Source organism: Colius striatus, chromosome 9 (assembly GCF_028858725.1).
Source record: "Colius striatus isolate bColStr4 chromosome 9, bColStr4.1.hap1, whole genome shotgun sequence".
Lineage (NCBI taxonomy): Eukaryota > Metazoa > Chordata > Aves > Coliiformes > Coliidae > Colius > Colius striatus.
This window is the reverse complement of record NC_084767.1, coordinates 29,991,630-30,019,421: the sequence shown is the minus strand read 5'-3', so window position 1 is coordinate 30,019,421 and position 27,792 is coordinate 29,991,630. Positions and strand designations below refer to the sequence as shown.

Sequence of the window (27,792 nt, the reverse complement as noted above, 5' to 3'; positions counted from 1 at the left end):
CTGTGCAGGAGTAGTTCCCAGGCTCCACGATGGTCGTCACCATTGAATTGTTTTCAGTTCAAGTGATGATGTTCTCAGCTGGCACCACAGGAATCAAATGTAATAAAAGTTCATACTGATAGTATTAAATACATTATGGATATTTTATATTTCTTACCACAGTTTTTACAGTTTCACAAATATCAAACCCCAGGTGTACATGTCCATTTTGCAACATAGCATGACTATACAATTCCAAAAAGAGCAGGCATTTCAAAATCACAATTCTGAAGTGTAAACACAGTGTACAAGCTCTTCACCTCACAATCCAGGTCTATCTATGCAGTAGCAGCTGAGGTAACACCATACAGCATGAACTCAACAAATGGTTGGTTTGCCTCAAGATGATTTTTAGCATCCTTCTGTCACCTGCTCAGTCTTTAGTTCTCCCCCAAGTTATATAAACATACAATAAATACATTTCTGACTTTAAAGGACACTTAGACAAGTCATGAGGATTTATGTGAGTACAGTACATTTAAGTTCAAGTGCAAAAAAAGTAACCAGTGGCTAGTCATTCATGTTTCTTTTTGTTGTCTATGGTGTTGGTCCCAAGCACCACCAGACCGTGGGTTGCTCTAAAAGCACAGCTAAAGCACAGCTACGAGACAGCCCTTCATTTGAGCTAGCCAGATGTCAAAGTGGGTAAAAGTGCACATCCCTCCTTCCTCCTTAGCCGCTGTCCTCTTCCTCTCCCCTAACCCTCTGCCCCTCTTAGCCTTGCCTCTGGATCACTATACTGTGCCACATCACGCACCTTCCCCCTGGAAGGCCTGACACAAGGAGGCTGAGTAATACTTGCTCAGACTCGCAGAAGCCGAGTGCTCAGAATCTCCTAGGAACAAGCTATTAATAGATGCAAGTGGGCCCAGATGCTGTCCTGACTAAAGCCCTCGCAGCTCCTCCCCGAGCCCAAGGATTTCCCTCCAGCAGCAATCATCACTATGCACCAGCAAGTGAGCTGGCTGCATTTAATATTGAAAAGCCTAACAAAACGTAATCCAAAGTCTTCCAGTGTCTTGACATTGGGCAATGTAATTTCCTAAGCATACTGCATTTAAGTTACATTTGCTTCCTCCTGAGAATCTCTCACTCTGCTTGATTTCTGCATCAACATTTTTGCCCTTATAATCCTGACCATTGAGATTTTTAGGTGATTCCTCCCTACCTCTCACCTTCCCTAGGCACTTACAAAGCTTACTGTTTTCTTAATAAATAACCACAGTAACTACACTGCATTAAATAAACCATTGCTTAGATGATTAAATTAAAAAAGAAAGAAAGACAGTGTGTCCATTGAAACCCTTGATCAATCTCGGGTTGTACAAACTTGCTCAAAGATGCTTGTCTTGGTACAATATCAAATCTAAAATTACCCAAACACACACCTCCTATGCCCGACTGAAAGGCTGCAAGTGCAGAGGTCAATGTCTTCAGAAGCCTTCCTCCAGCTTTTTTGTTTCACTAATATACCAGTTCAAAATCTTTGCTTAGCACAACTAAACCTTGACCTCAAAGAAGGTAACATTAGCTTCAAAACCATATTCTTTGAATATGTGTTTTACTTAATCCATCACCATAATATGAAGATATGCTTCCTAAAGCTACTCTGTTTCTGAGAAATCTTTAGAGAGACGGTTTCATGCTGTTCCTATAATTTATTTGATCTGATATTTTCTAATAGACTATGCAGGGAAATTCGGTTTCTCTCCTATAAAGTCTTTCAATTTTGTCTTGGGAGCAAATTCAATGATTTAATCAAGTCAGACACTCTGACTTGATGAGTGAGGAGTGAACTCCCTTTTTCTACAGGTTGCAAAGAAATCTCATAGCACTTGACTCAGCTTTAGCGAAGCAGCCAACAATTCCCTCTACCATTTGATCTGGCCACATCGGTTCCCTCAAGAATCCGGAACTTTTGGCTTCTCTACTTATGTTGCTCTGTGTGGTCACATGAATATTCTTTATATAGTTAAAAGCTTGCACTGCATCACATTATGATCGTTAGGATGAAGGAAGTCCTACTTTTGAGCTCCTACTCCAGCGTTTCCCAGGTGAGAAGCAGAATTCCATGCACTGGATTTGATAAGCTGAGCGTATCTCAGGGCCCTGCAGCAGCAGGCCCCGCATCACGGTCCGACACAACGCGGTTGCCATCTGCTTGGGAATCTGATGGTGCTGCAGGTGTTGGTGCTGAACAATTTCTGGACTGCCCAGAATCTGTTGGACTTTGGGGTCGTCTTGCTGAGCTGTCTGAGGAAGCACTGCAATTCTCATTGATTTTCTAAAGAAAAGGCAAAGGATTGCATGCAAAAAGTAAGTATAAACACTCTTGGCACTATGCCCACTGGTACATCCCCAGATACATTCAGGCACTTCTGGAAACTCACAAAGCACTTATGTTCAATGCCCGCAACATAACAATTCCAACTTAAAGAAGCAAAGCAAAAGTAGTACATTGAAATCCAGATGACACTAATAGCAAGCAGACAGCAGCTTACCTTCCATTTCTTTTCCTAACTGCACTTTCCCAAGAAGCATGCAAAAAACAAACTTGTTGTGTTTCAAGGTTAAAAAACACAATTAACTGGACTTCAAAGGTGTTCAGACAAGATCATTACTCTGGCCAACTAATTCAGTATCATTTTTTCATGCTCCACAAATATAGCTTTCCTCAAGTTCCCTGCTTCCCTCCCAAGATACAGCTTACACTTTCTGAATAGCAGAACATCTGCAGTACTCATGTCCGATTGCATCCAGTCTACTCAAACAGGCCTTACTAAAGAACGTTAAGAGCACATTTAAACACCGTTTACATTCCCCAGGGTTGAACTGCAAGCCTTCACATAAATACATTTCACATTAGAAGGTGACATGCTATCTGTGATTATTTTTTTGCACAGAAGAATAAAGAATATGGCCAGTACATCCCTTTGCTTGAAGGCATGTAGGCAAGCAGTAGCAAAATCAAGCCAAAATCTTTGTACCAATTTTCTGTGCACTGATCCTCCCTCCAAATGATGTATTTTCACTTTAAACAGCCTATTTAAGAAATTTAGTAAGAGAGCTGTGCTACCTTTTTCTAGTTTCTGTATTTTAATACCACCAGACTAAAAGAAATGACAAAGCACAAAACCAGGAATGTTTTTAAAAAGTTTGTCCTTTTGGGGCGTTGAAACAGGGACAAGAGATTTTGGAGAACACAGATGAAGAAGAAAATAATACAATGGAGTGAATAAAATTTTGGCACATCAACAAGAACTGCTTTTCTTACCATCAGCACTGTATTTTTATAGGAAGGAAAGAATAATGAAGAGATATGTGCCACAGATGCCAGCAGGTACAGAAGCTTTTCTAGCTTCTTCACAATTCCCAGTGAAGCTGCTGAGTGGTGTCCAGCAGCGCTAGACAAGCCTCACAACTACATAACGTTGTTTTCCTTGCCCTGTTCATCTGATAAGTTCTGTCTGATGACTTCTCTCTGATTTATTTTTTTTTAAAGGGGATAGCTTATACTATGCCGACATTTACTAATGAGAAACAGAGTGGTTTGGCTGGACAAATTACTTTGATGTCAGAGAGCTAGTCATATCTTTGGTGACAATATAAAAACCACATTCTTTGACACAGTTAAAAAACCAACAAAACCACCCAACCAACTTAAAGCAGATGTGCCTGTAAATATATTTTCAACAATACAAACAAATAAGAAAGGCAGGATATCACTGACCAGGTGAAATTCCTACACACCCTGTTGTGCTGATTTCACACTAATATCCCAAATTACTCATTTCTGAAGACGGCAGTTGCGGAAAAAGCATTTCTCTGTTTACGCCTACTGGGCACATAAGAGGGAACCTCACCCACTACTTCCAGACAGGTAAACACAGTGGTTTTAACACTAACCACGCCGTTCTAAAACTTGCACTGACAACATTTAACTACTTTGCTTAAGCAGTATGCTTAAGTATGCTTCAGCTCCATTCCAAAAGGCGTATCTAAAGCATTAGATGATGGTTCAGGACCCCATCCAGTTGTTGATGAAGCTAAATGTACTAAAAGATATTTTGGGAGGAAACTGGACAGAAGGGAAATGGTGTAAAGAATGAACCAGTAATCAGACATTTGAAATCATGGAATAGCTCTTCTGTGGTGTAACTCTAGATTTAAAAAACAAAAAAAGACATTAACTTGAATGGAAGGCTCTGTATTCCATCATTAATTGTCTGGAACACCTATTTCTGCAACAAGGCAGATGTTTGACAGTGTCACCCAAGGAAGTAAACTAAATAAAAATCATTTTACACTCAGTTAAGAAGGTGTGCATCTTTATGTTCAATTATCATCGTGTAAATTTTACAAAATGCACAACCCACAGAATCCAACTAATGAAAAAGCAAGAAGACTCTAAAGGAATTCACCTATATCCAAGCCTGTAAAGCATTCTCTGTCCTGTCCCCCCCCTCCATCTTCGTGAAGATAATACCTGCAAAAATAGTTATTCCTGTTGTAGTATACATAGAAAACAACTTTATTTCATGCAGTGTTTCAACTGCTGTGTCACAGTTCCAAATTCATTTTAAGTTGACACAGAATACCTGACACATACTAATGGACTGACAAGCTTTAAAGGTTTTCAGGCACCTAACAAATATGTAAGAACTTTCTGTACATTAGAAGATTACCTGCAAAGGCTGATTCTCAGGAGTTAGATTGGTTTTGGATAGTTTAACCATCTCTTTTATCTGGTAGACAGCATAAGCTAAGGTGACCCAAGGAGAAGAGCTGATGCCCCAGGCAGGCTTGTTCACATCCTCTTGCTCTTCTTGGTGTTTAGTTTTCTTCAGAGGGAGTCTGGGCTCAGTCCGAGGCATGATATCTTCTGACTGCTGTTGCACAAGGTCAATAGTTGCTATGGGAACAGGACTGGAAGGCACTGGGATCCTTTCCGCTAGCATTGTCTTTTCTGAAGTTTGAAACAAAATAATCACTGTCAAAATCAACAGCTTTAATAAAAAACAGTGAAGGGGACAATGAATACAAAGCATTTCTTGCTTTCATACTATGGTATAGTCTGAAAGCAGAACACTGGCACAAACTGTCAGGAGAGAAACAGGCCACAGTGCAGGTGGGAAAATGCGCCACTCAGGTTGCCTTACAAGAAAAGCTGCTTGGTGGCTGCGGGGAGGTACTTCAGATGTCTGCAAATGGAGCAGTCTGTTTGTTCTCAGGTAGCTCTTAAATTCATATTTTCAGGTTACATTGAAGAATTATTTTCATGTTACATGCAAACTGAAAATAAGTCTTTTAGACTTGTAGTAAACTTTTCTCTGCATAAAGCCTGCATCTTACAACTCACTTGTACTCATAATTAAACACTGGCCCCAAACGGGAACCATTCAGTGAAGCTGCATGACCTCCATTATTGGAACACCTGCTTCTAATCTTAAATTCCTAAACCTACTAATTTGACTTTAAAAAGTTTTTCTACATCTTCACAACTTCTTTATTTAAGAAACAGACCATCCCTCCATAGTTACTATGGAGTTATGCAGCTAGCGAGGAAAGAACAAGATCAGTGACCCACTGCAGGACTTTCAGGTGAAGGAAAAAAATCCTCCCAACGGACCTCCACATTTGAGGTCTTCTGATAATCTGAAATAATTTTCAGAACTGCCTTAAAATGTCATCCATAAAACAAGTGTCATGACACAACGCAATGCGCCTTACAAGCTTGAAGAGCCAGAATATTTATATATGAAAAGTAATTAAAAAGACTGTTAGAAACTGTTAGATATTTGAAGTAATAGCTGTATGTTCTCTATGAGTCTGTAAATAACACATTCTGTATATTTTGAGAAAGTATTTTTTCTGAATAGAAATATTTTGCTGATTCAAAAGATCTTTTTTTGTTAAAAAATACAAAATTGTATTTTGCTTGCAGATTCTTAGATAGTACTGGATATTTTAAGCAATGGATGGATCTTCTCTAGTAGTAAAGAAATTAAGAGACTAATCCTGCACACACTTGACCACATGCTTAGTTTTACTCATCCAACTGGTCTGGTTGAAAGCAATCGAATTACTGCCATGCTTAAAATTAAGATTACACACTGTTAAGATATGTAGTGTGTATTATTTATTGAAAACCAAAGGCTAAACCAAACCAAACAGAATAAGGCCACTAAGAATAAACTATTCTTTTGTAACTTCATGTGTAATTAACTGAAAGCTGATGGAAAACTGAAGCAGCAAATACCAATTTCACCTTTCCATTTTTTGCCGTCATCATTTGAACAGAAGGGAAGAAAATTCTAGCAAAATACGTATTTGAACACTTCAGTACAGGCAACTTGATAACTAGTCAAGGACGGTTCATTTAATGTTCTAGAAAACTAAGTTTCATTTCAAAAGCATACTGGAAAGCAAAATTGGGGTAAAAAGCAGATAAAAATTTGCAACTTTTCAGAATTTGTGACAGTTTGTCTTTTTAAGAGTTAGATGTATCATTAACTTTGCACCAAGTATTTAACTTCTGGTTAGTCTTTATATTAGTAGCAGCAGAGATTAAAAAGTTCAAGTTCCACCTGAGGCACGATTTCTCAGGTGCCAGAACATAACTGAAGCAGCTATAAAGGTCTGCGTCCTCTGAAGCCACCTCTACAATTTCTGGCAGAAGTGGCTTTGCCTGGTAGAATATGAGAGCATGCAGTTGTCAAGGTGACCTTAAAGAACCAATGCAATTGCAATGACTCACTACAGCTGTTAGGACTAACCGAAGGGATTCCCAGAACTGAGAGGACATACAGGTAGTGAAATGTTACGCTTTCTTTCAATCAACATTCAAGGACTCAATGCTGCCCTTCTTACAGCAGCAGCACACTAATTTTTATCATTCCTCTATGAAAAAGCTTCTAACCTTAAACCAAACTGGTTTGTCAAAATCTGAGTAAAGACAGCAAATATACAAAATTAAAGCTGCAGGGAGCAGCTTTCAGAGATACCTTTTTTTCACCAGTTTTGATTTTGTAGTGTCTCAGCAACATTAATATTTACCTTCTTCTTCATCAGCAACCAACAGCCACTGGATCAGTGCAAATAGAAGAAGAATCACTAAACAAGCCATTCCTATTCCTCTGAATGTGGCAGCAGGACCTGTAATGAGATTTTTTTTTCCAAATTGAGGATATACTTAATAAAATAAAGTGAGTCAGCATTATGCGCTCCTTGGGTATGCCTTGTCTCATGTAGATTCTTATTAGCTTACTTCATTACATCTTCCTCCCCGAACCATTCAACAAGCTTTGCAAAAGATTTTTAACCAAGTAATTGGAGATTTGCTCACACAATACTAGCCATAACATATTTAATCAATCTGTAACATGGGCAGGACAAAGTCATAAGCAACCGCATCTGAATTCATGCTGGCCTTGCTTTGATCAGGGGCCTGGACTGGAGATATCCTGAGGTCCCTCCCAGCTTGAGCAGTTCTATGGTCCCATGATTTAGACAAACTGTATTACTCTTTAAAATGTAACAATACCTTAAGCACAAATGAGTTTAAACCTGGTAGTTCACTGAAACTGCAACATCAATAAATAAAATAAATCTGCAATACAATGTTTACTTACCAAAGTAGTTGACCAAAACCCCTCCAACCATAGCCCCACATCCTCTGCCCAGACCCAAGTGGAGACCTTGCAGGATTCCCTGGGCTGATGTTCTCAGCTCTGGAGGCACTGCTGCGCTAAGGTATGAAATACAAGCTGCCCATACAGCCGCATGCGTGACACCTAGAGAGATGAAACACCAAGAATATTATGAGGTCTAGTGCGTACTAACACAACATCAGGGCAACTGCACTCGGCAGCTAGAGCATGCATTGGAGAAAGACAACAAAACCCCTTATCTGACAAATGTCTGTGAGGTACAGATATTCCCTGTCCCTTAAAAGTGTGACCCTAGGCATTTGAAATACAGTCCTGATTTCATAAGCTGCAAGCAACTAAAGCATTGATGCCGGTCAGCAGTCTCTTTACTATCAAAATGAAGGCAGTGCAAAGGTAATAAAATCTAAGCAACACTGGAGATATCCATACCATTTCAGAGGCAAGAATTAATTCCCTCCTACATTTCTACTTCCCCGCAAAACAAACCACCTCCAAGCAAACTCTCTCTGAACTCAACATCACCACGCTCGGTTTTTAGCACTGAATGGCCTGGACAGCAAAGGCAGGCAAGCTCCTCAGGGTATGCTGTCCCATCATTCACCCGCTCCGGAGAACAACTGCTGCATAGCTCCTCGTTGCTACAAACAACGGCCTCAGCTCTCCAGCAGAGATGTTGGAAGTCTTTCTGGCATGTGCCTCATAGATTCAGGGTTATGAACACCTTTTCCTAGTGCAGATGAAGGACAGATAAGGGAAAAGGCAGTGGATGACCATCAGCATGCAGAAATGGGCTGCTGGTGGAGCTCTTGTCTTTGAGCACCTGCTTGGTGGGGTTTTCATGGAGTGGGGAAGAACAGGGCAGGAAAAGGCAGGGTTGTGAAGATGTTGGAAAAACAAAACAGTTTTGTAGCTTGTCACGCATTTAATAAGCCTGAACTATTTTGCCACCCTCAGACTGAGTGGGAATATTTTTTCTTATTTGAATGGCATTAAAAATAGTCATCACAGCTTCCCAAAGCCTAAGCTCTACTCCTCAGTTTTAAAAAAAACATTGGCACAATCGATGATTCAGTCAACATGTTTCTGCCCTCTACACTTGACTGACTAATGAACAGTTGGACGCTCAATAATTACTTAGGCATTTAGGCTGAAGACTCATAAGAAAACACATCATTTTGTAACATACTCATGGTATAACCTGGATTTTGCTTAGTTGTAAAATGATAAATAGCACTGTATGGAACTGAAACAGATCAGGTATAGACATGTTAGATGTCTGTAAGGGTGTATAGTTCAATTTCATTTCCAACTTAAATAAAAAATTCTCAAGCACTGGGTTTGTAAAGGATGCTTTTATAGACTGTGGAGCTGGTTTTGGTAATAGTACGTCACATCACGGAAAAATAAAAAGCTTACATTAGGATGAATGTATTTTACCTTACCAATTTAGGGCTTTAAAACTCACAGATTTTTTCCATACAAAATGCTGAGAATTTAAAAACTCTCTGAGTATCTATTTCTTTCTAATGCAGACACATGTGTGCATTGAAAACAGCAACCAAGAACTATCCCAATAATAAAGCAATGCTAATCTAACATAAATAATGTGGGGTTTTGTTTTTAGAAAACACAAAAATTGATGTAAAACATTCAGTTTTATCAGCTATTACAGAATAAGTCAAGTTTTAACGTCAGGCAAATAAAAAACATACCACAAATTATTTGAACCATGAAGCACAATATCGCTGTATTTGCTTGAAAACAAAACAGCCTAACTTAACCAACAGGTTTCTTTGATGTTTTCACCTTTACTAGGCAGTTCAGCTAGAACATAGTGTTCCCAGTTCCTCTGAAAACAAATCTATACCTTTAAATCAGCTTTTTTTCACCTGCCTTTAAAGATATAGGCTTGGGGGGTTTTAATATGTGTACATTACTAATATGATTTTATTATACTTAGTCACAGAATCACAGAACCTTAAAGGTTCGAAGGGAAACCGAAAGATCATCCAGTCCAGTCCCCTGCCAGAGCGGGACCCACCTAGAGTAGGTCACACAGGAACTCATCCAGGTGGGTTTTGAATGTCCCCAGAGAAGGAAACTCCACAACTCATCTGGGCAGCCTGTTCCCATGCTCCATCACCCTCACAGGGAAGTGTTTCCTTATATTTCTTTGGAACCTCTTATGCTCTAGCTTGTACCCATTGCCCTTTGTCTGATTACTGAGTCTTTACAACAACGTTCTTTAAGAAATTTGGTCTGGGTTACTGCTAATCAGAACTCTTTTTAAAAAAAGTTGTTCACTATATATATTGTGACATTATTTGCTTAAACCACTAACCACCATTTCACTGGCCTATAGTTCCAACAAGTGTAACAACCCTAGTGTTATGCTTGGAATAATGTTTAGCAAACTTAGGATTATTTACACAAAAATCAAAAGATGAAGATTTGGGAAGCCAAATTTATTTAAAGAGAGAGATCTTCTAATTCTTGCCAGTGAAAGACCCAAGCTTTTTGCTCTTTAGACATAACTGTGTTGCTGGGGCACCAGTAGGGGTCATGTCTTTAGAATGCTACTTGTTTTGGAGTTTGATGGATAACTGGCACATGAAAATAGTTCATTTTCAGGTAATCAATGTAGTTTTGCAATTTAGAAAATTCCTGTTATGCAAATTGGTGAGCATGCACATCTGTTTCCAGAGAATTTGGACCAAGAAGTTGCAGCCAACTAGCATATCAAAACTTAATCTGCTAAGTGCAAAAGGAACAAGATGGCTTGTGCATTCACAGACCGATGACATGCATATTCATACTGCACACATTGGCCTTCAAGGAGATCTTGAAATTTTAAGTTATTCAAGATTCAGCATAAGCTCTTATTTTTATAAGAGCTTACTTTTATGTGCAAGTCAATACAGCATATAGACTCAAAACTCTAAATTAAGATGTGAGTTTAAAGTTCAGTTACTCCTTTGAGAGTGCAATGCACTTAAGAGTCCTCCCCATAATAGTTACAGACAAAAACTGAATCACAGCATGGTTCTTATTACAATCAATAGATGCAGTTTCCAGAGTCATCCTCCAGAAATCTCTCCATGCCCTTCAGCACAGCACATGGGGATAGGATAAGCCTTCTCATATTACAGAGATATATTAAAAAGAAAAATAAATCCTTTACAAAAGTAATCTGAACCTGTTGTTGACCTTAAAACTCCTCCAGCTGATGGAACTGGAATTTACATAGTTTAACAGCTTCCTAGAAAAAGTGATGTATTGTTATAACAAGGACTTCACCAAGGGGTTTAAAAGACATAGCAACCTGATGCAGTCATGTGACCACATGGTATTCACAATTTTTTTTTTCTCTTTAAATACTCTTAGCCTTACATATGCAAAGCAGCTACAACTCCTACCTCCCTCTGTCAACAAACTCGTTTTACAAAACTAAGAGATTCCACCTCACCAAATTTCATTAAGATGTCATCTCTTATTCCTACCAACTGTTTCAGTGGATACACAGGAAAGAAAGCAGAGCCCAGAAAAACAACATTTGGTAATTGCTGCAAAAGAAATAATAAATCAAGGAGAGATTAAAACCAGCAAGAATGATGAGAGGTAAAGAATCAAAGGAGAGAAAAAAGCCAACAGTACTTCTATAAAGAGAAACTTGATCTCCCATTCGGCAACAAGGAACGAGATTACTGGAATGTAACAAATGTAGTGGCACTAATTAGACACATATAGATTACCTATGGACTTAAGGGACACGAATAAACCATGTTAGATGCAGGCTGAAAAGTGCACATAGAACGTGAAGAGGCTTCGGGGTTAGGGGAGAGTTGAATGTGTGTGTTTGTTTTGCTTTTAGCTTTCTCCTTTGCTGAGTATAAATAACTGCAAATAGCAAGATTGCCCAGTGTTCATAATTCAGCATTGGCTAGATATAGATAAGGTCTGGCAGATAAATTTATGAGAAAGTATTATTTTGAAAGTGCTTAGTTTTTTCTTCAAATCTCAATTACTCAAGATTATATCACACAAAAAACTCCACCAAAACAGTTTCCCTCATAGCCTTGCTGTAAAGGCAAACCTACATATGATACAATCCATACTCAAATTTCAGCATAATAAAACCAAGATTCAAAGTAAAAGAAACTTCTTTTCCAGCTATGACTATAGAATGCTTCTGGGCACAAACTTATGGCTGTATTGTTGAGACAAAAGTTTCTTCCTATATTTTGAGGTTGGCATCTTTAAAACAGGACTACCTAGAATGACACATCCAAAGCTTTAAACTCATCATTTGTTCTAATCACTAGGAAAAAGTATGATGCATATGCATCCTTCAGGTTCTTTGTAACATTTTCATATTTTAACACTTGATATGAAGTATCAATTCCACAGTTGAAGTTTGGGGATGGGGCGGGTGTTAACAACAAAATGATGCAGAAGTTGCAGCAGTTTAAATACAATACATATAGGTAGAGATCTACACAGCGCTCTCCAACGTCATATTCTAACATGTTAAAATCTATTTTACAAAGATTTCTGTGCATTTAGTAGAAAAGTTAATTCAAATTCAAATTATGCAGCACATAGAAGAAACAGAACTTAAAATGGTTTAGAGAAGTAGTACCCACTACAAAGACACAAAAACCCGGTTGTGAAATCTAACTTAGAACAATTTACACTTTAACATTGCCATGAAGGTCTTAAAAACTTCTTTGACAACATGACTTTAAAAAAGAGCTAAAATTACTTCTCATAGACCACACCTTTGACCTCCTGATTAAATTTAAGGGCAAGTATCTTAAGGAAGCTCTATTAGCACAGACAAAGCTACGGAAAGAAATTACTCTCCAAGTATTAAAAAATAATATAGACTATAGTCTAAAGGTATTAATCAAACAATACTACTGAAAAACTACAAAATATTTCAAGCAACAGAGTGACTCGGGCTATGTTCTTTTGGGGTTTTTTTATGGTATCCTTTCAAGAACCTCAAACTTTTGCAGTGAATGAAGTTCACATTTACCAACAAACAGGACTTGCAGTAGGTGTGTACCCAGCTCCTGCTCTTTTTGTTTAGTTAAAGGGTGTGTTGGTCTCCTATGGTTCTGTTTGAATAAACAGAGAACAGTGCACAATCAAAGTCAAACCCACCCTTTTGACGTCAAATATTTCCCAAGATAAACAGTAATGTTTTATGAACATAGGAGTCTTCATTTTTACTCAATCACAGTTCACTTGAAAGCAATATAAATGTACGCACCTGATCTTACTTTGTGAGGGCATTACTGCACTGTCTTACCTTGAAGTACTTCCATTGGAAGAACAGTCCAGGCGTTTTCCAGGTACGAGATGTAAATGTATCGAGCTGTATTACAGGCAAGACCAATATAAAGCACTCTAAAGGAAGGAAGGAAAAGAGAAGTCAGGGACAGTTTGCACTTTCCCTTTTGAAAAATCATTCAGAAGCTTCAGAAATAATTTACACACATACAGTTGCCTCTTGCCCCCTGCAAACACACATTCAAACCGAGGCTGAAGTCAAGGCATTCTTCAAAATCTTAACAGAAAAAAAGAATTCAAAGGGATTGCAGATACACTGAACTTTTAACTAAACTCTGTAGTGCCACACCATGCTCTACACAAGATTGGACTTCTGAGATCATTTCTAGTGACATTCAACACCTCTTCCAAACAATCATACTTTCTATTAATTCAGAGATTCTACCATTCAATGCAAGCTTGGCACAGGTCTATATTAGGTGAATTAGTTTTACCCCAATTAATCTAAGTTTATAGTGTCAGTATCTGCAAACTGCTCAGAACTACTCTAAAAAAACACATCCCACAGAAGCAATATGGTTTATAATAACATGCCTCAGGATAAAACTTAACCATCCTGTTGAAAAGCAGCAGATGCTGCATCTCACAATGAAGAGAGAAAAAGCTCTTTTAACAGTTTTTAAACAATGAAGCACAAAGAGTATTTGTGCAGTGCATTTCCCACTGCACATTTAACCTGATGACTTTTCCCTTCCATTTAGCTTAGCTTACCACCGGAGTGCTTATTCATCCAACTATCCCTCATTTTTAGATGGATCTTAAGAAACAAAGGCTTAATTTAAAACACATTTTTAAAAAGATGTTACTGCAATCTTTAAAGATTTTTTCAGGGACAAGGATAATTTACTGTCCAAACACGGCTTCCTGGTTGACTCCTGGTTTGGCACAAGTGAAATAAGTGCTAGTAAAAATTAAGGTGTAATCATGGACACTGTGAAAGAGCTCACTACTCCTTGTGCTGCTTTTTTAGTTAGCTACTCTACAAAATCAGACCAAGATTTAATCAAGTAGTACACTGCCACTGAAAAACCCACAGTAAGATGCAAACGTAAAAATGCAGTGTCTTGTTAACATTTGAGGTCTCTAAATATCCATGTTGACAGCTTAAAAAACCAGTACCATCATTTTTAACATCAGTGATATTAAAAACCATTCAAAATTATAAAGACAGATCTGTGCATTTCACAACAATGTGGATTTACAGAAGACAATATCTTTTACTCTCAACAGGTTGGGTAAGCTTGCAGGAAGATGCATCCCCCTGCTGCAAATCATACATCACACCCAGCTGTGTTGCTTCTAGATACATGTGAGGTCCCTGAACTGCTGGTTTAAACTCCCTTTAGGCAACACATGCCAAAGCATTCATTGAAGAAAACATGAGAAACCATGAAAAAGTTAGTGACTGTAAATAAAGAGAACAAACTTGTTCTTTGTGCCATGCATCATAGATTTTGCCTCCTCCTTTAATTAATGCCTTCTGTTCCAAACAAATAACTTTGTTCCTTTTATAGCTACAACTTAATGTAATTACTTACAATCACACTTCTGAAATGTATTAGGAAACATTTGCCACAAAAGGTAAGCAAACATACAAGGTCTGCAGGCTCTTGGGGATACAAACTAATCACCTCACCATATGCCCATTTTTCCTCATCAGCACCAGGTCTTGCCAGGTTAATTTCACTCTGTCTAGCAAAGACTTTGCCTGTTGCATCTCAGCTGTTCCCTATTACAGCCAGACCAGACATGTGAAGAGGTCTCCTCTAGCTTCACAGTCTTCCATCACCACTAACACTCTGATAGCTGGGCTTTTCAGCCATGTTACACTTGCTAAAAGATTTGGATTCGCAGGTTAGGAGCAGCAATTTTGTCAGGTTAAACCTCTTAATTTGTAAGAATATGTACAGAGTTTCAGGTAAATTACAGTTTATGAAGATTTCGATAATTATGCTTTTGGAGGGGTACATCACACAAGAACTTCTGTGTATTTACAGAGTCTTTTCAAAAAATATATTTATAATAATCACTTACGGTCTTTATCAGACCTAAATGGATAATGTAAATAGATGTTCTTTATGAACCCTATATACAATATCCACAGAGACAGGACATTCGTTTGCAGGTTAAACATTTAAAGCACTGACTCTATAGTTATGTGAAGGAGACTAAGCTGTTTACAGCCATGACTACCAGCCTCTGCTTCCTATAAAGCTCACATGCTGGAATTGTGGTAAAACACATTCAAGCTCAACCTCAACTGGGAGGTTATTTACAGAGATTAACATCATCTTCCTAAACTCAAGAGCAGTTAAGAGTGCTTCAACACAGAATATCGTTCAACAACGGTGTCTAAGTATTTGATAGCCAGTTTTGTATGCTTTTCCATTGCAACATCCTCTCAAAGACCTTGTGGTCTTCACCACACTTTCTGGTGACTCAATTGTTTTTCACTCTTTAGTTTACTTTTAAAAATGAAAATCTACTCTGCCATCTCTCAGAAGGTGACTGGAGGACATAAGGCAAAAAAAAATACCCTCTAACATCTGCAATATTCCCTTCCTTCATAAATGTGTACAATCACATAACTGCTTTCTAGCTGAACTGATGACTGTCCTTACTCCAGATTTGTTTACTTCCTTCCAATATACAGTGTTAGACATTTTAATCAGCACACATTTAGATCATCCTACTTAAAATGCTTGGACAATGAATGTTAGTTGAAAGAAAAAACAAACTCTGGAAACAGGTCTCAAAATGTTGTAAGGATATTATAAGCCAACACACACACTGCTAGAAATAGAAAGAATAGAAAGCCTTACAAGGCTAAAAAAGGAATACTGAGCTTCTGACAAGTGTAAAACCTGTTTCCATGTAGTTGTACAAAGGACAGTGGCACTTTTTCCGATACTGTGACAGTGCATGCAATTCTGGTACTCATGCCTGTCTTCAAAGAATTAGGACAGGAAAGAAACACTGAACAATAATGTCCAAATACATACTGCAGAAAGATTGTCTACATTCAGAAGTCTAACAACCCAAAAGAAAATAATTTTAAACTATTAAAAACAAAAAAAAGCCAAAAAAAACCCCCAAACCCCTGATCCCAAATGCTTCCGGCTAAGATAGTCCCAAGAAGGTTATTTTGTTAGAAGCTATTGGTTCTTACTCATGGAAGAATAAGTATCTGAATGTAAGACATACAGAACTATCAAACAATATGAACTATGAACTCCTATAGATGCCTGTCTTTAAAAAGAAATAAATAAATAGCTGCCTCCTTTTGAACAACCCATGCATTATACAGAGTTCACAAAGACAAGAAGAAAAGCAACTGGGAGACAACTGATAAACTGTGATGATTAAACACAGGTAACCATTAAATCCATTAAAATATTACTAATGTGCATTTCCCAGGTGTAGGTACAAAGAATGTTGTTTCACTGTAAATAGGAGCTAGTGTTTGCACAGCTTAATCTTGATCCAGTCTTGGCTTCATAGGCTTAAGAGTGCAAATTCAGAAAAAAAAGTAAAAAAGGAAAAGGAGTTAATCCTGGACATCATCTTTTTACTGGCCAGTGCTCCTGTCTTCTTCTGTTTAGTCTTGCTCACGAGCCTGTCATTCTTTTGGATTTCATCCTTTCTCTATTTGAAGTCCAAACCTCAATTCTGTACAAGAACACACACTGAAAGAGCATACCCAAGCTATCTTTAGCTGTCAAGACTGTGATCTGTTCTCACCACTCCTCCATCATCATATCCTTGCTCCAGTCTTTGCACGCAAGGTGTCATATTTTCTCATACTAATTATTGTCAAATTTATAGCTTAAAAGACTGACTCAAAGTAAAGAGATCTTCCTCCTTTTAAAGGACAAAAAATACTTATAAGTAATCTCTCAAATTGCCATCCTAAGCATCTCAGCATTTTTAGTAGAGGTCATAGGAATAAAAAAAATTAATCCCAATAGAAGCAAAACAAAACAAACAAAAAAAACCACCAAAAAACAAAACCAAAGAGCAAAACCACAGAATAGAATGCACAAAAAGAATAGTGCTGGGAGCTTAAAAACCCCCAAACATCTCAAGGATTGCATGATTACACACAAAGCATTTGGAAAACACATGATGCTAACAGCTCACAGAGCTTTCGGCTCAGTTGCAGAGTACTTGAGTAAATATAAAAAAACCCAAACCCTATCTTTACTCCCCTCAGCTTTTTTAAAAAGAAAGGAATTAGAATATGCAGAAGTTAAGCTAATTGTGAATTTAGTGAACAACAATATTCATTAACATGCTGGAAAGTCATTCTCTCTTACACAAAGCAAAAACTACACAAAAGCCCTGCATAACCATCTCACTTCAGTAACTAGCACACATAGCTGCAACTAAAAGGAAGAGAGCAAGGAATTGAACTGTTAAGTGACACTACCACGCTGCGACTTCATTCTGCCAACACCCCGAGTCAGATTACATGGGCATGCACACAGGAGGTGCTCGCTTCACTTCCCCTTCCCTGTGCAAAAGCAACACCTTTCCAGGCTACTGTGGGGCAAAGAACTGCCAAGCAAGGGGAAGCAGGCTACAGCTGGAGGTTTCCAAAACACTGCTACTCAGAGGAAAAACAAGGTAAAATTAATGGTATTTATATGTACAAACAGACAATCCTTGTATGGGTGGCAGTTTGTAAAGATCTCTAACAGAGCTCTGCATCAGTGAGCTAGGATGTCTTCTGGAACTGTCTGCAAAACATAATGATGCCAGGCATAATGCACATACTAACATGCAGCTCAAATGCAATAGGAGCATTTTCAGCTGCTAAACTAATAATAAAACAACTCCCAACAGGCAAGCTATGCAACTAAGCAGTACTCAGAATTTTAAAGTATTAGCTTGAATTTCCCTTTGTAAAACAAGGCTCAGCCTGAAATTCAACATTTATTTGTATAGTTCTTTAGTGATTGCTAATATCTTACCTGATATGACCAACCAATTCAATCAATTTGTGGCTGAAGAAGTAGGCAGTCAGCTCAGACACATGACTGAGCACTGAACAAACTCCAAAGAGAGTGGTGGTGCCATTCAGGTCTTCCAAGTGCCAGTAAAGAAAGGTGAACACAAAGCCATATCCAAACCCCATGAACCACGCCACGAAGAGCACTGAGCTGTACTGGATACTACACAGCAGTTTTATTAGGTCCCAAAAACTGAAAGACTGAGACTGGCTCATACTGGTAGGAGTGTTATCAGAGGATTCATTGGAAGCACTTCTGTCCACCTGGGAGATTTCTGCCTCTTTTCTCTTATTTTCATCTTGCTTGAAGTGAGCATAATGAAATCGAAACTGAGTGGCCACAATTAATGCCATTGTCATCAGAACACCAAAAACGATGAAAACTATCCTGTAGTTCTTGTACTCAGGAGCTTTACACCCTTGGCCTTCAATGGCAACTTCTGTATGGGTATAGTCAATGCCAATTCCGACGGAGAGCATGGCCAGCCCCCAGCCCAGGGACCCCCACATACGCTGCAATCCATACCGGTCCCTGTGTTTGCCAAGATACTGCAGAGTTATGGTGTCCACAATAGTAACAGAGGAAGCACTGAAGAATTCTCCTATTATGACAACCAGCAGAATGAGTAGAAAGATAGCTTCTACTTCTTGTTGATCATAAACGAGCACAGCTTGGTCAGAAGGCATCGGTTTTGTGGTGATGGCAGCTGGGGTGGTACTTGGGGTCATGTTCCCTGGAGAGACTTCGCTAGTGGTGGTGTTTTTCAAAACAAAATGGGTGCTGTTTTCCAAGACAAACTTGGCATCATTGCTCTGTGTAGCTAATGGGAATGTTATCTCAGGATCAGCTGTCCCTGATGTTTCCAAAATGGCTGGACTAGAAGTCAGCAGGTCTCTCTTCCCACGAACTTTCGGGAGTGCAGTGCTCACTGTGGTTAGTGGAGAAGACAGTGACGTGTTTTGAGATACTGTTGTTAAAAGGCTGCTTGCATTAGTGGGATGTGCTGGGGGAAGGCCCTTTGGTACACATCTTAAGGTGGCTGGTCTAACAAATCCAATCCCCAGGTTAAATAAAACCCAGCATAAAAGTGAGAACAGGAGGACAATCTTCCCTTTCTTGAAACGATCTGCCACCACTCCCCAGAAGGGAGCACTGCAAAACTCAATAAAGTACCTGATGCCCACAAGAAGTCCACTCTGACTGGGGGACATACCCAGCTGCTTGTAATACACAGGCAGCAAGGGGTAGAGAGAGCCATATGCAGAATAGAAGAAAAAATAAAAGACCTTTGAGATCAGAAGATCATTGTTTATTTTGACGCAGCGCTTTTCTAACCAATCCAGCTCTTCATCTGGGACAGTGGTTGTCTCCGTCGAAGGGGTTTCATTATGGGGTGGCAAATCTTGATCCTTGGAAATGCCATTGAAAGGATCAGCAAGCACATATTTTCTTTTCTGTTCTTCTTCATCATCAGTTAAAATGGCAACCTTATCATCAGCTGCCATGGTTTACCACAAAGATCCAATATCTGCTGGACTCTCAAGGAACTAGGACTACCCTGCAAACAAATAAAACATTACAGGTTAAGGTACCACAAGGGAATAGATCGGCACTGCCAGTCATCAAGGACAAAGACTCTCTTCTGTAAGTAACATTCCAGAGCAATAAATACAACATCAGCATGGGGAAGGTCATTTGTCTAGACTAGTGGTTTATGACCCATTCTGTGAAATTCTCCCAAAAGCAGCTTTAATGTTGTGCAATAAAAATATGTTTCATGTTTAGGATAGAGAATAATTTATATATTCAAAGTTGCTGTGGCAATTAAGTGCTAGCATTTGCAAGTCTTTTCTTTCAAGTTGTGTTTTCTTCCCCAAGGGTAACTGCTGTATTTCCCCTATTCCCTACTATACCAAAGGATATCCATGATTTCATGATCAAATAATGCAGCCACATATATATCTAGGTTCTCTTAATTACCAAAACAAATCATTATTCGAAGCCTCATGATGGTTTTCAAATCTCCTTTTGAAACATGATTTTCTAAGCATTCCACAACCACAGCAGAAATTGGTGGGAAGCTTGAGCTTCTAGTCTGAATGGGAAGAGAGGTGGGAATTAGGATGAGGCTTTATGACTAAAACAAGGGACACTGAAAATTAGGGTAACAACTTCAAAGGCATCAAAAAACTGTGAGCAAAGAAACATGGGACCAGAAAGTAAGTAGAGGCCCAACAGTGATCTCTTCAAGTCAAATTCTGAAACTGAAAAAAGGTGGATGAAATTGAAGAAAGGTGGAGTGGGAGAGAACTGTACTGCGGCTGCCCATGTTCATCCTTTGTGGAAGTAAAGAATTGCAAAACTGAGAAGCAACATTAAAAATAAATTCACTGCTACTTAATACTTGGATTTGACTAACATTCTTTCACATTCAAAATCAACAAACTAGACAAAACACAACAAACTAAAAATAAGCTAGGTAGGCTACTTAACAGAGGCTATGCTTTCAAGGAGTAAGAAGTTCTGCAGCAGGCTACTAGCTCAAAATCATTATATTAAGCAACTAGTTTTAGTATATTAATAGGTGTAAATTTAACCTAGGAAGATGAGTTCACATTCATTATGAGAAAGTCAAACATTTAATATATTTCAGTTTTGTCATCCCTTTGTTGTTTGGATTAGTGTTACAATCACACAGGAACTGTTTCAAGGATCCATGTTTGAAAAGAGCATTTTAATCCAGAAGAACCTGAAATTTCTCTAAGAGCATTCAATTTATGATCAAAAATATCTTCTCTAGAAATCTGAAGTATTATTTTTCTGCTGGTTTGCACTTTATTCCCACCAGAAGAGCTCCAATGAAATTGCAGTCTTTCAAAACTCAAATGAAAGCACAGTATTGTCCCCTTAAAATTAGTCATGCATTGATATATCCAATGCCTCTAAGTTATTTAATTATAAATCAGAATTTATTTAAATATTGACAACGGATATGCAAAACAATGGAAGGTGAATAACAGAAAAGACATTCACAACTATGTTTAATTAATTGTTTGTTACTGATTCAGCATACATATCACAGCTGACAGAACAAGCAGTGGATATTTTTAAAAAGAATACTCCACTATAATAATCTAAACCTTACACAGTTCAGTGATAGATAAGTCTAAAAATACCATCATTGAAATCCCAAACACTCATGAGGTTTGAGTCTGTTTTTCATTTTCAAATGTCATTTCTATGGGGATCTATATGTCTATCTATGAGGATCTCCGGTTTCACTTAGGGGGAAAAGGTTGCATAAAAATCTTGGAACCTTAAATATTTACGTATTCAAGGTCAGAAGTTAATCAAAATGATGTCAGCATATACACAGACTGCTTTTTTTTACTTCCAGTTTCTTCAGAGACAATCCATCCAATATTAAAAAGTATTTCAAATGTCAAAAGATTAGAAAAAGTTCTAATGAAATTGTTAGAACGGCCAAATTTGAAAACACATTTTCTTGCTCTTACCTGCTATTATAAAAAAACACATGAACCAAAAGTCAGCAGCTGTCTAGTTAGCTTCTGCAAGTTTCAGTTCAGTCAGCCACTTTCATGTGACAATTGGATGGGCTGTGGGGGCTTTTTGCTCATATATTTATTTTTGGCCTCTATATCCATAAAACACATCTTTCTAATGAGTAAATTAGATCAGTCATCATCTGTATTTTTACTTTCTTTATGCTTTGCCTTGCTTTGCTAACAAAGACTCCAGAATCTGTGCAAGGGCCCCACTGATGTCAAGGGAATGTAACTGTGGTTTCATTGTTGTTCCTGTGTCCTTCCCACACCAGTATATGCTCATCTGTTTACAGCAACTTGCTTACTAGCTGCATCAGAGCTATACAGCATTTAATTTTGAGAAAAAAATTTCTTCTCCTGTCCCCTTGACAAAACTCACATTTTAACCACTTGCATATTAAGACAACTTCTTTGCAAGTACGAATCAAAATTAACCCGATTTACACAACACACCTGTATCCCTTATCCCTATATATGAGCTCTGAAGCAGCTTAAATTATACCAAAAGCTTTTAGAGCAATTAGAACTCTAATCTGTTATATTTCAGTTTCCCTTTTGGATTCAAATGAGACATCAGTGTTGTACATTGTATGAAGAGTAGGTATATAAAAAATTGTTATATTCCTATTCTTTAAACATTTCACTTGCTTCATCTTCTTCCCCTCCTCCACAACTTTTATCTGCCCCAGCACTTATTGTCTAACCTGTCGTGTGCAACAACTAATCCAAAAGATCCTCTCCCAGTATTTTGACTAGAACATCTTGGGTTAGAATACTATGAAAAGTATATTTCATAGTGATTGCAGTAAATATTTTCCCACCCTGAGAGTGTTTCACTGAATATTATTAATAACACAGGGAATACTCATCTGAAAAAAAGGACTCAAGACTGGTAGGAGCCATATGGCATTCTTTAATATTTTGATCACTAGTTTGTTTAGGAGACAGGTTTTTGAAAGTGATTTTATTTAGCAAATTTTTAAATTCTAAAAATAAGTGACTGAAAATGAGAAAGCCAACAAAGTGGTACTGTCACTGAGAAATCTACAAAAAACTTAATAACTATGGGGCTTTCCTTCTACTGACAAAAACTCTATGTCAGTCAGGGACTGAATGTGCAACAAATCAACAAATGGAAAAACAACGTACTTCTAGGCGAGAAGAAACTAGTTATCTACCTGTTATTTTAGCGACAGCCTTCAAATACTATATCTTCACAAAAACTTACTCTGATCCACAAGACAGTAGGAGGATAGAAGACAGCACTATTGCCAAGTTTAAAAAGCACAACAGAGAACAGGAGTGAGGAGGAAAGTTTCAGAGAGTAAACAGAATGGATTTCAGTATGAATATAAATTTTAACTCATTTGAGGCAGAATGGAGCATAAAATTTTGGTAGAGTCCTGTTCAATGTCATCAGCCAGGACAAGTGAGACCAAGAGGCTGCAAAATGGTAACATCACTCTGAAAAACAGGAGTAACAGCTTTGAAGCTCTCTTCCCTAAACTTAACTGCACAAACATACAATAAAGCCCTAATATACAAATTGGAAGAAACTTGCAAAGATCCTGGGAAAGGCATACCAAGCGGAAAACACAGCAGATGTACGTCACAAGAAAGTACCTTGGTCCTCCAACAGACAAACAAGCTTTTGTCTTCCTACAGGTTTATATTTCCAAACCACTACAGAACTCAGAACAGTGAACCAACGTGGCTACAACTGAAAAAGACTTTATTAAAATCTGACCTGCCCACTCTCCCCCAAGCCCTGATCCTACCGCAGGGCCCAGGAGCTTTGGGCCCCTTGCTCGCAGATCTCTTGCTCACAGCTGCACAGGAAGCTGGTGGCTGGCCAGCTTTCCCAGGCTAGGGGTGACTCTGCAAGATCCCTCGTGCTCTAAGCTTGTTCACGCACAAGCAGGTCCTTTTTTTCAGATATAAATAATACACTTGTTAACCACATGACTATTATTCCTTCAAGCTTTTCACAGACAGGATTATTTTTTTAGGTAAGTACTAGAATTGTTTATTTTTTCTAAGTTTCCTGACCACAGGCTGCTGCAGCCCTGTTCATATCCATTCCTTCAGCAAGTCAAAACCTACTTTCAAATTCTTACCTCTATGGCTCATCTTTCATCCAGTCACTTTCTGCAAACACACCAATTTTTTTTCAGACTCATACATTTAAGAAACTATCTGAGGAAGGAAAACTATTTGTTCCCAGAATTCAGTGATGATGCTGCGATGGTCATTTTAATGATTGTGAAGAGCCTCTTTGGCAGGTACACGCAACAAGGCAAATATAGGTAATTCTACATTTAGTTCTTGCCTTATTTATTTCTTGAATTGATCCTCATTTACTGTGGCTCTCCTAATAAAGAGGTTTTCAAGATCAGAAAGGATAAAAAGCTATCTATTCAAGACAACCTGCCATTACAAGAAGTTCCCCTATCAGCAAAAGAAAAGGATAGTAAGAAAAATAATAATATTTTGTACTAAAACCTCAGCTCTTCCCTTGGAGTCACTCTTCCCAAAACTTTGAAAAAAAATAAATACAAGACATCTGCTTTGTCCTGTATGGGGGTGGGGGGGGGGAATATCATGGCACTTACATCACAAGTTGTTACAATTTGTCTTGCAGACCAATAGAAAGTTAGATTTGGGGTGAAAGAGTACTGTTGTTTTAAAATAAAGTTTAATTCAGCCTAAATATTCCATTTACTAGGCTTTGAGAATTAAAGTATTGTTCAGACTTACAAAGCAGAGATTGCAAATCAGGGTTTGGATGTATACTGAATGTACACTTCATCAGAAGACAGTGCAAATCATGAAATAGCTAGCAAAAACACTGTAGAAGATTTGTATTTATACAGTCACAGAACATACACCCTAAGAGTAGAATTTCAATACAGGAATCATTAATTACATCTGCTAATATAATATATGCTTTTTGACTAAACCTTTTTCTGAAAAGAAAAAGTCACTAATTATTGTTTGATTCAGAACAAGTCTGTGCTAGAGAAGTAGACTGAAAAACTATTCATGTTCCAAAGAAAGCTCACCTCACTCACCCCCTGGCTAGTGAAACTGCCACAATGAGTGCATCCATCATATTGCTCAGTCCCTCTTGCCTCACTGATCTGAGCTACAAAACCTTTGATCAAAGACTTTCTGCTATAGTATCTGTGCAGCATCTCTCAGAATTAAGCCCTGCATGCCAGCAGGCCTGCAAGGCATTGCTGTAATAAACATGAATAATAAACCATGTTTTCCATTTCCAAGCAAGTTTCACCCCTGAGGAGCAGCCTGGTGCTGTTGCCAGTGTCCATGCCAGAAAGGAGGAAAATGTTATGCAGACTGACAGAGGAGTGCACAGACTTCATTTACTCTCACATCGCCTTCACAAATCTCTCCCAGGTAAGTTGACCCCAGGCAGAGCCCTTGAAGGGGCTTGTCCCCTGCCAAGCTATACAGACCAACTTGCACAGGCTCACCTACCTGGTTCACATCAGATCCCTTGTTCTCTGAAGGTAAGCAGCCCTCCTGTGAGGCCCCAGCATAACACCTTACTCAGAATTTATCGCATTTAGTGAATTAACTTGGTGCTGGGAAATACATTTGTTCCAAGTCTTTGCTTCAGCAAGACACCAGTGTTGTAACATTAACCACCACAACTAAGGTTCTCATGAAGTGAAACCACCTTGTTCTAAAACACTTAATTCTTCAAATTGCTTTATTTTATGTTGCTTGGCATGCACTTACTTAATGTGTTTTTCTACTGCATTCAATACACATCTAAAACCTGACATACTTTGACACATTAGTCAGATGGAAAGACGATAGCATGTCTGAAGCACTTCAAGATGAGGTTATTAATAAGTTTAACGCACTTGTAAGTCTGAGTTTGCTAAGTTAATGCAATACTGCTAGTATTAACATTAAAGAAGATAAGACCACCTGTTTATTTGGTTTCTTAAAGACAAATCATTGAACTCACATCTTAGGGCTCCTGATTTCCAATCATGTTTTCCATTTAGTATATGCAAATTAAGTGTCCTAGTAGTTTTTTTTAAAGTTTCTTTTTAGTCAGTATTAAGAGTCCAATTTTTTAACGAGTTTTTCATTTACCAGCTACATTATCTACAGCACTGAGGTTTAGACTTCATTAATGATGGTAAATAACAAGCATGCTTTCAACTAGGGACCAGGTAAGTGCCTGGAGTCATAGTACTTGACAAGTGCAGCTGCTTCCAGTGCTTGGGAGCAACACAGGCACTCATCTGAACCACCACCATGTCTGGCAGCAACAGTGGGCTGTTTCAAAGCTGAGAGTCCTGCCAGGCAACACCCAGCCCAGGAGACCTGCTGCTGCAGCCGGATCACGGACCAGTTCACATTCTCCCACGCCACTATATAAACTCAAGGTCATTGTGCCATACCTGAACATTGAGCTGAATTTTAGGTTGCATTTAGGTTGTGCCCAAGCACCAGCTACATTAGTGATCAACCACAGTTTCCTTACATCAAGCTCCTCACATCATCAGCTTTTGCTCTCATATTCTCACTCCACCTGTTTGAACTTAAAAAAAAAATTTACTGAGTTTGACTGCTATTACAAACACATCCTCAAAAATTAGATTGTTTTGTTTTCCCCTATTCCCCAGTGAGTCTTCAGGGAATACAAACAATAAAATATTGCCTTTGAAACAAATACCCAAAAAAAACCCCCAAAAAACTGTGGTAGAAAACTAGGCTTTAACAATCTTTTTTTCTTGGATATTACTACATACAGTGGTCAACTAGATCCTACATATCTTAGTAATGTAATAATGTTTTGAGTGAGGTTTTACTGAGATATTTCAGTGTTATGTTCGTACAGCCACCTTCCTCTTCCCTGAACTCCAAGTTTATCAGTCTTTAACACTGCATTTTTCATTAACACATTTTAAAAGATCTTGCTGTTAAAACTTCAGAGTTGCTGACCAAACATGGGTTTTAAACTCTACCTAACTTAGGATATAACAGGCATCTATAACACCTATCATACCTCCAGCACTGAAACAAGCATCTATTCCTATGCTTGTTTTAATAAACAGAGGAGCAACTGACAACTTGCTTACTAAAAATCATATTCTAAGGACTTAAGAGTTCAGAAACCAACTGACAGCCATACGTAACATCACAGCTGGATGTTGGCAGCATGAACAAGCATAGGGAAGTCTGTGCAGGAGCTCTCACGGTACAAGGCCAAGCCAGTGGCCACCTCTGGGGACTCTTACACTGTAATCCAGTGGTTCCCGCAGCAGTGCACAGGGCATGTGGCGTTGTATGTCTCTCGGTCACACACACGGTGGTTACGCTTCAACAAGAACACTGAGCTTCTGGAGCTGAGGGCCGGCGTCCTAAGGCGGCCACCGCTTAGCCACAATTAATGTCAGGACACCTCAACAAGACCGAAGCCGGCGCGCACACAACCACCCGACTCAGCTGAGGAGCAGCTGATCGGCTCCAGCACAGGGTAGGCAGCAAACGTCTCCGAGACGGAAAAGCTGAACAGAGCAGCCGTTAAAGAAGGAAGGAAAAGGCTGAGGCAAGGGCTCAACGGGAGCATCCTGGGCGGCTGCGGGGACAAGGCCCGGAGCCACCAGTGGGCGGGGAGTTGCAGCCGGTGCCGATCGGTGGTCGGGAACGGCCTCACCGGCCCGGTGGCTGCCCGCCTCCCACGGCAGTGACCAGATACGCCACAGCCATCTCGCCATCACGGCCCGAAGCCGGGCCCACCCGCTGCCGTCCCGCGCAGCTCGGGCAGGGGAGGCGGCGGTGGCACCCTGCCAGGCAACCTGCCGTGGGCCTCGCTGCCGGCCCGGCCCCCTGCGCACCGTGGGGCCGCGCTGACTCACCTCGCCCGGGGGCGGCTCCGGGGGGGCGCTCAGCCGGGAGCATCGCAGCCCCCTCCCGCCGCCGCCTCCTGCCGCCGCGGCTGCTGCGGGCGGCGGCTCCGTGCACCCTCTCCCTGCCGCGCCGTGCCGTGCCGTACCGTACCGTGCCGTGCCGTGCCGTGCTGCCGCCGCGCAGGGGCGCTGCGGGGAGGGACGGAGCCGCCCCCTGGCGCGGGGGGGCCACGCGCACACACGCACCCGCCCGCCCGGC

General features: G+C 39.4%; 1 protein-coding gene across 3 annotated transcripts; it reads right to left on the bottom strand.

Moving 5' to 3' along the window:
• Positions 1-129: 129 nt before the first annotated feature.
• MFSD6 (major facilitator superfamily domain containing 6) lies at positions 130-27,705 on the bottom strand. Of its 3 annotated transcripts, XM_062002978.1 has the most exons (9): positions 27,543-27,705; positions 26,922-27,191; positions 26,082-26,221; positions 18,038-19,634; positions 13,024-13,121; positions 7,671-7,832; positions 7,096-7,194; positions 4,725-5,005; positions 130-2,323 (listed from the first exon to the last, which is right to left on the bottom strand). In XM_062002978.1, the coding sequence occupies exons 4-9, from the start codon at positions 19,579-19,581 to the stop codon at positions 2,141-2,143; spliced, it is 2,367 nt and encodes a 788-aa protein (XP_061858962.1). In that variant the 5' UTR covers positions 19,582-19,634; positions 26,082-26,221; positions 26,922-27,191; positions 27,543-27,705; the 3' UTR covers positions 130-2,140. The 3 variants fall into 3 exon arrangements, with proteins under 3 accessions (XP_061858962.1, XP_061858961.1, XP_061858959.1); XM_062002977.1 differs by lacking the exon at positions 26,922-27,191; XM_062002975.1 differs by lacking the exons at positions 26,082-26,221; positions 26,922-27,191.
• Between the last annotated feature and the right edge of the window lie 87 nt (positions 27,706-27,792).

Bases quoted from the DNA above. Each gene is read 5' to 3' on its own strand.
- MFSD6 (XM_062002978.1), bottom strand. From the start codon at position 19,581: ATGGCAGCTGATGATAAGGTTGCCATTTTAACTGATGATGAAGAAGAA. The intron at 5,006-7,095 runs GTAAATATTAAT...TTCAAACTTCAG, and splicing joins GGTTGCTGATGAAGAAGAAG to AAAAGACAATGCTAGCGGAA. The intron at 2,324-4,724 runs GTAATCTTCTAA...CCTTTTCTTTAG, and splicing joins CTGAGAATCAGCCTTTGCAG to AAAATCAATGAGAATTGCAG.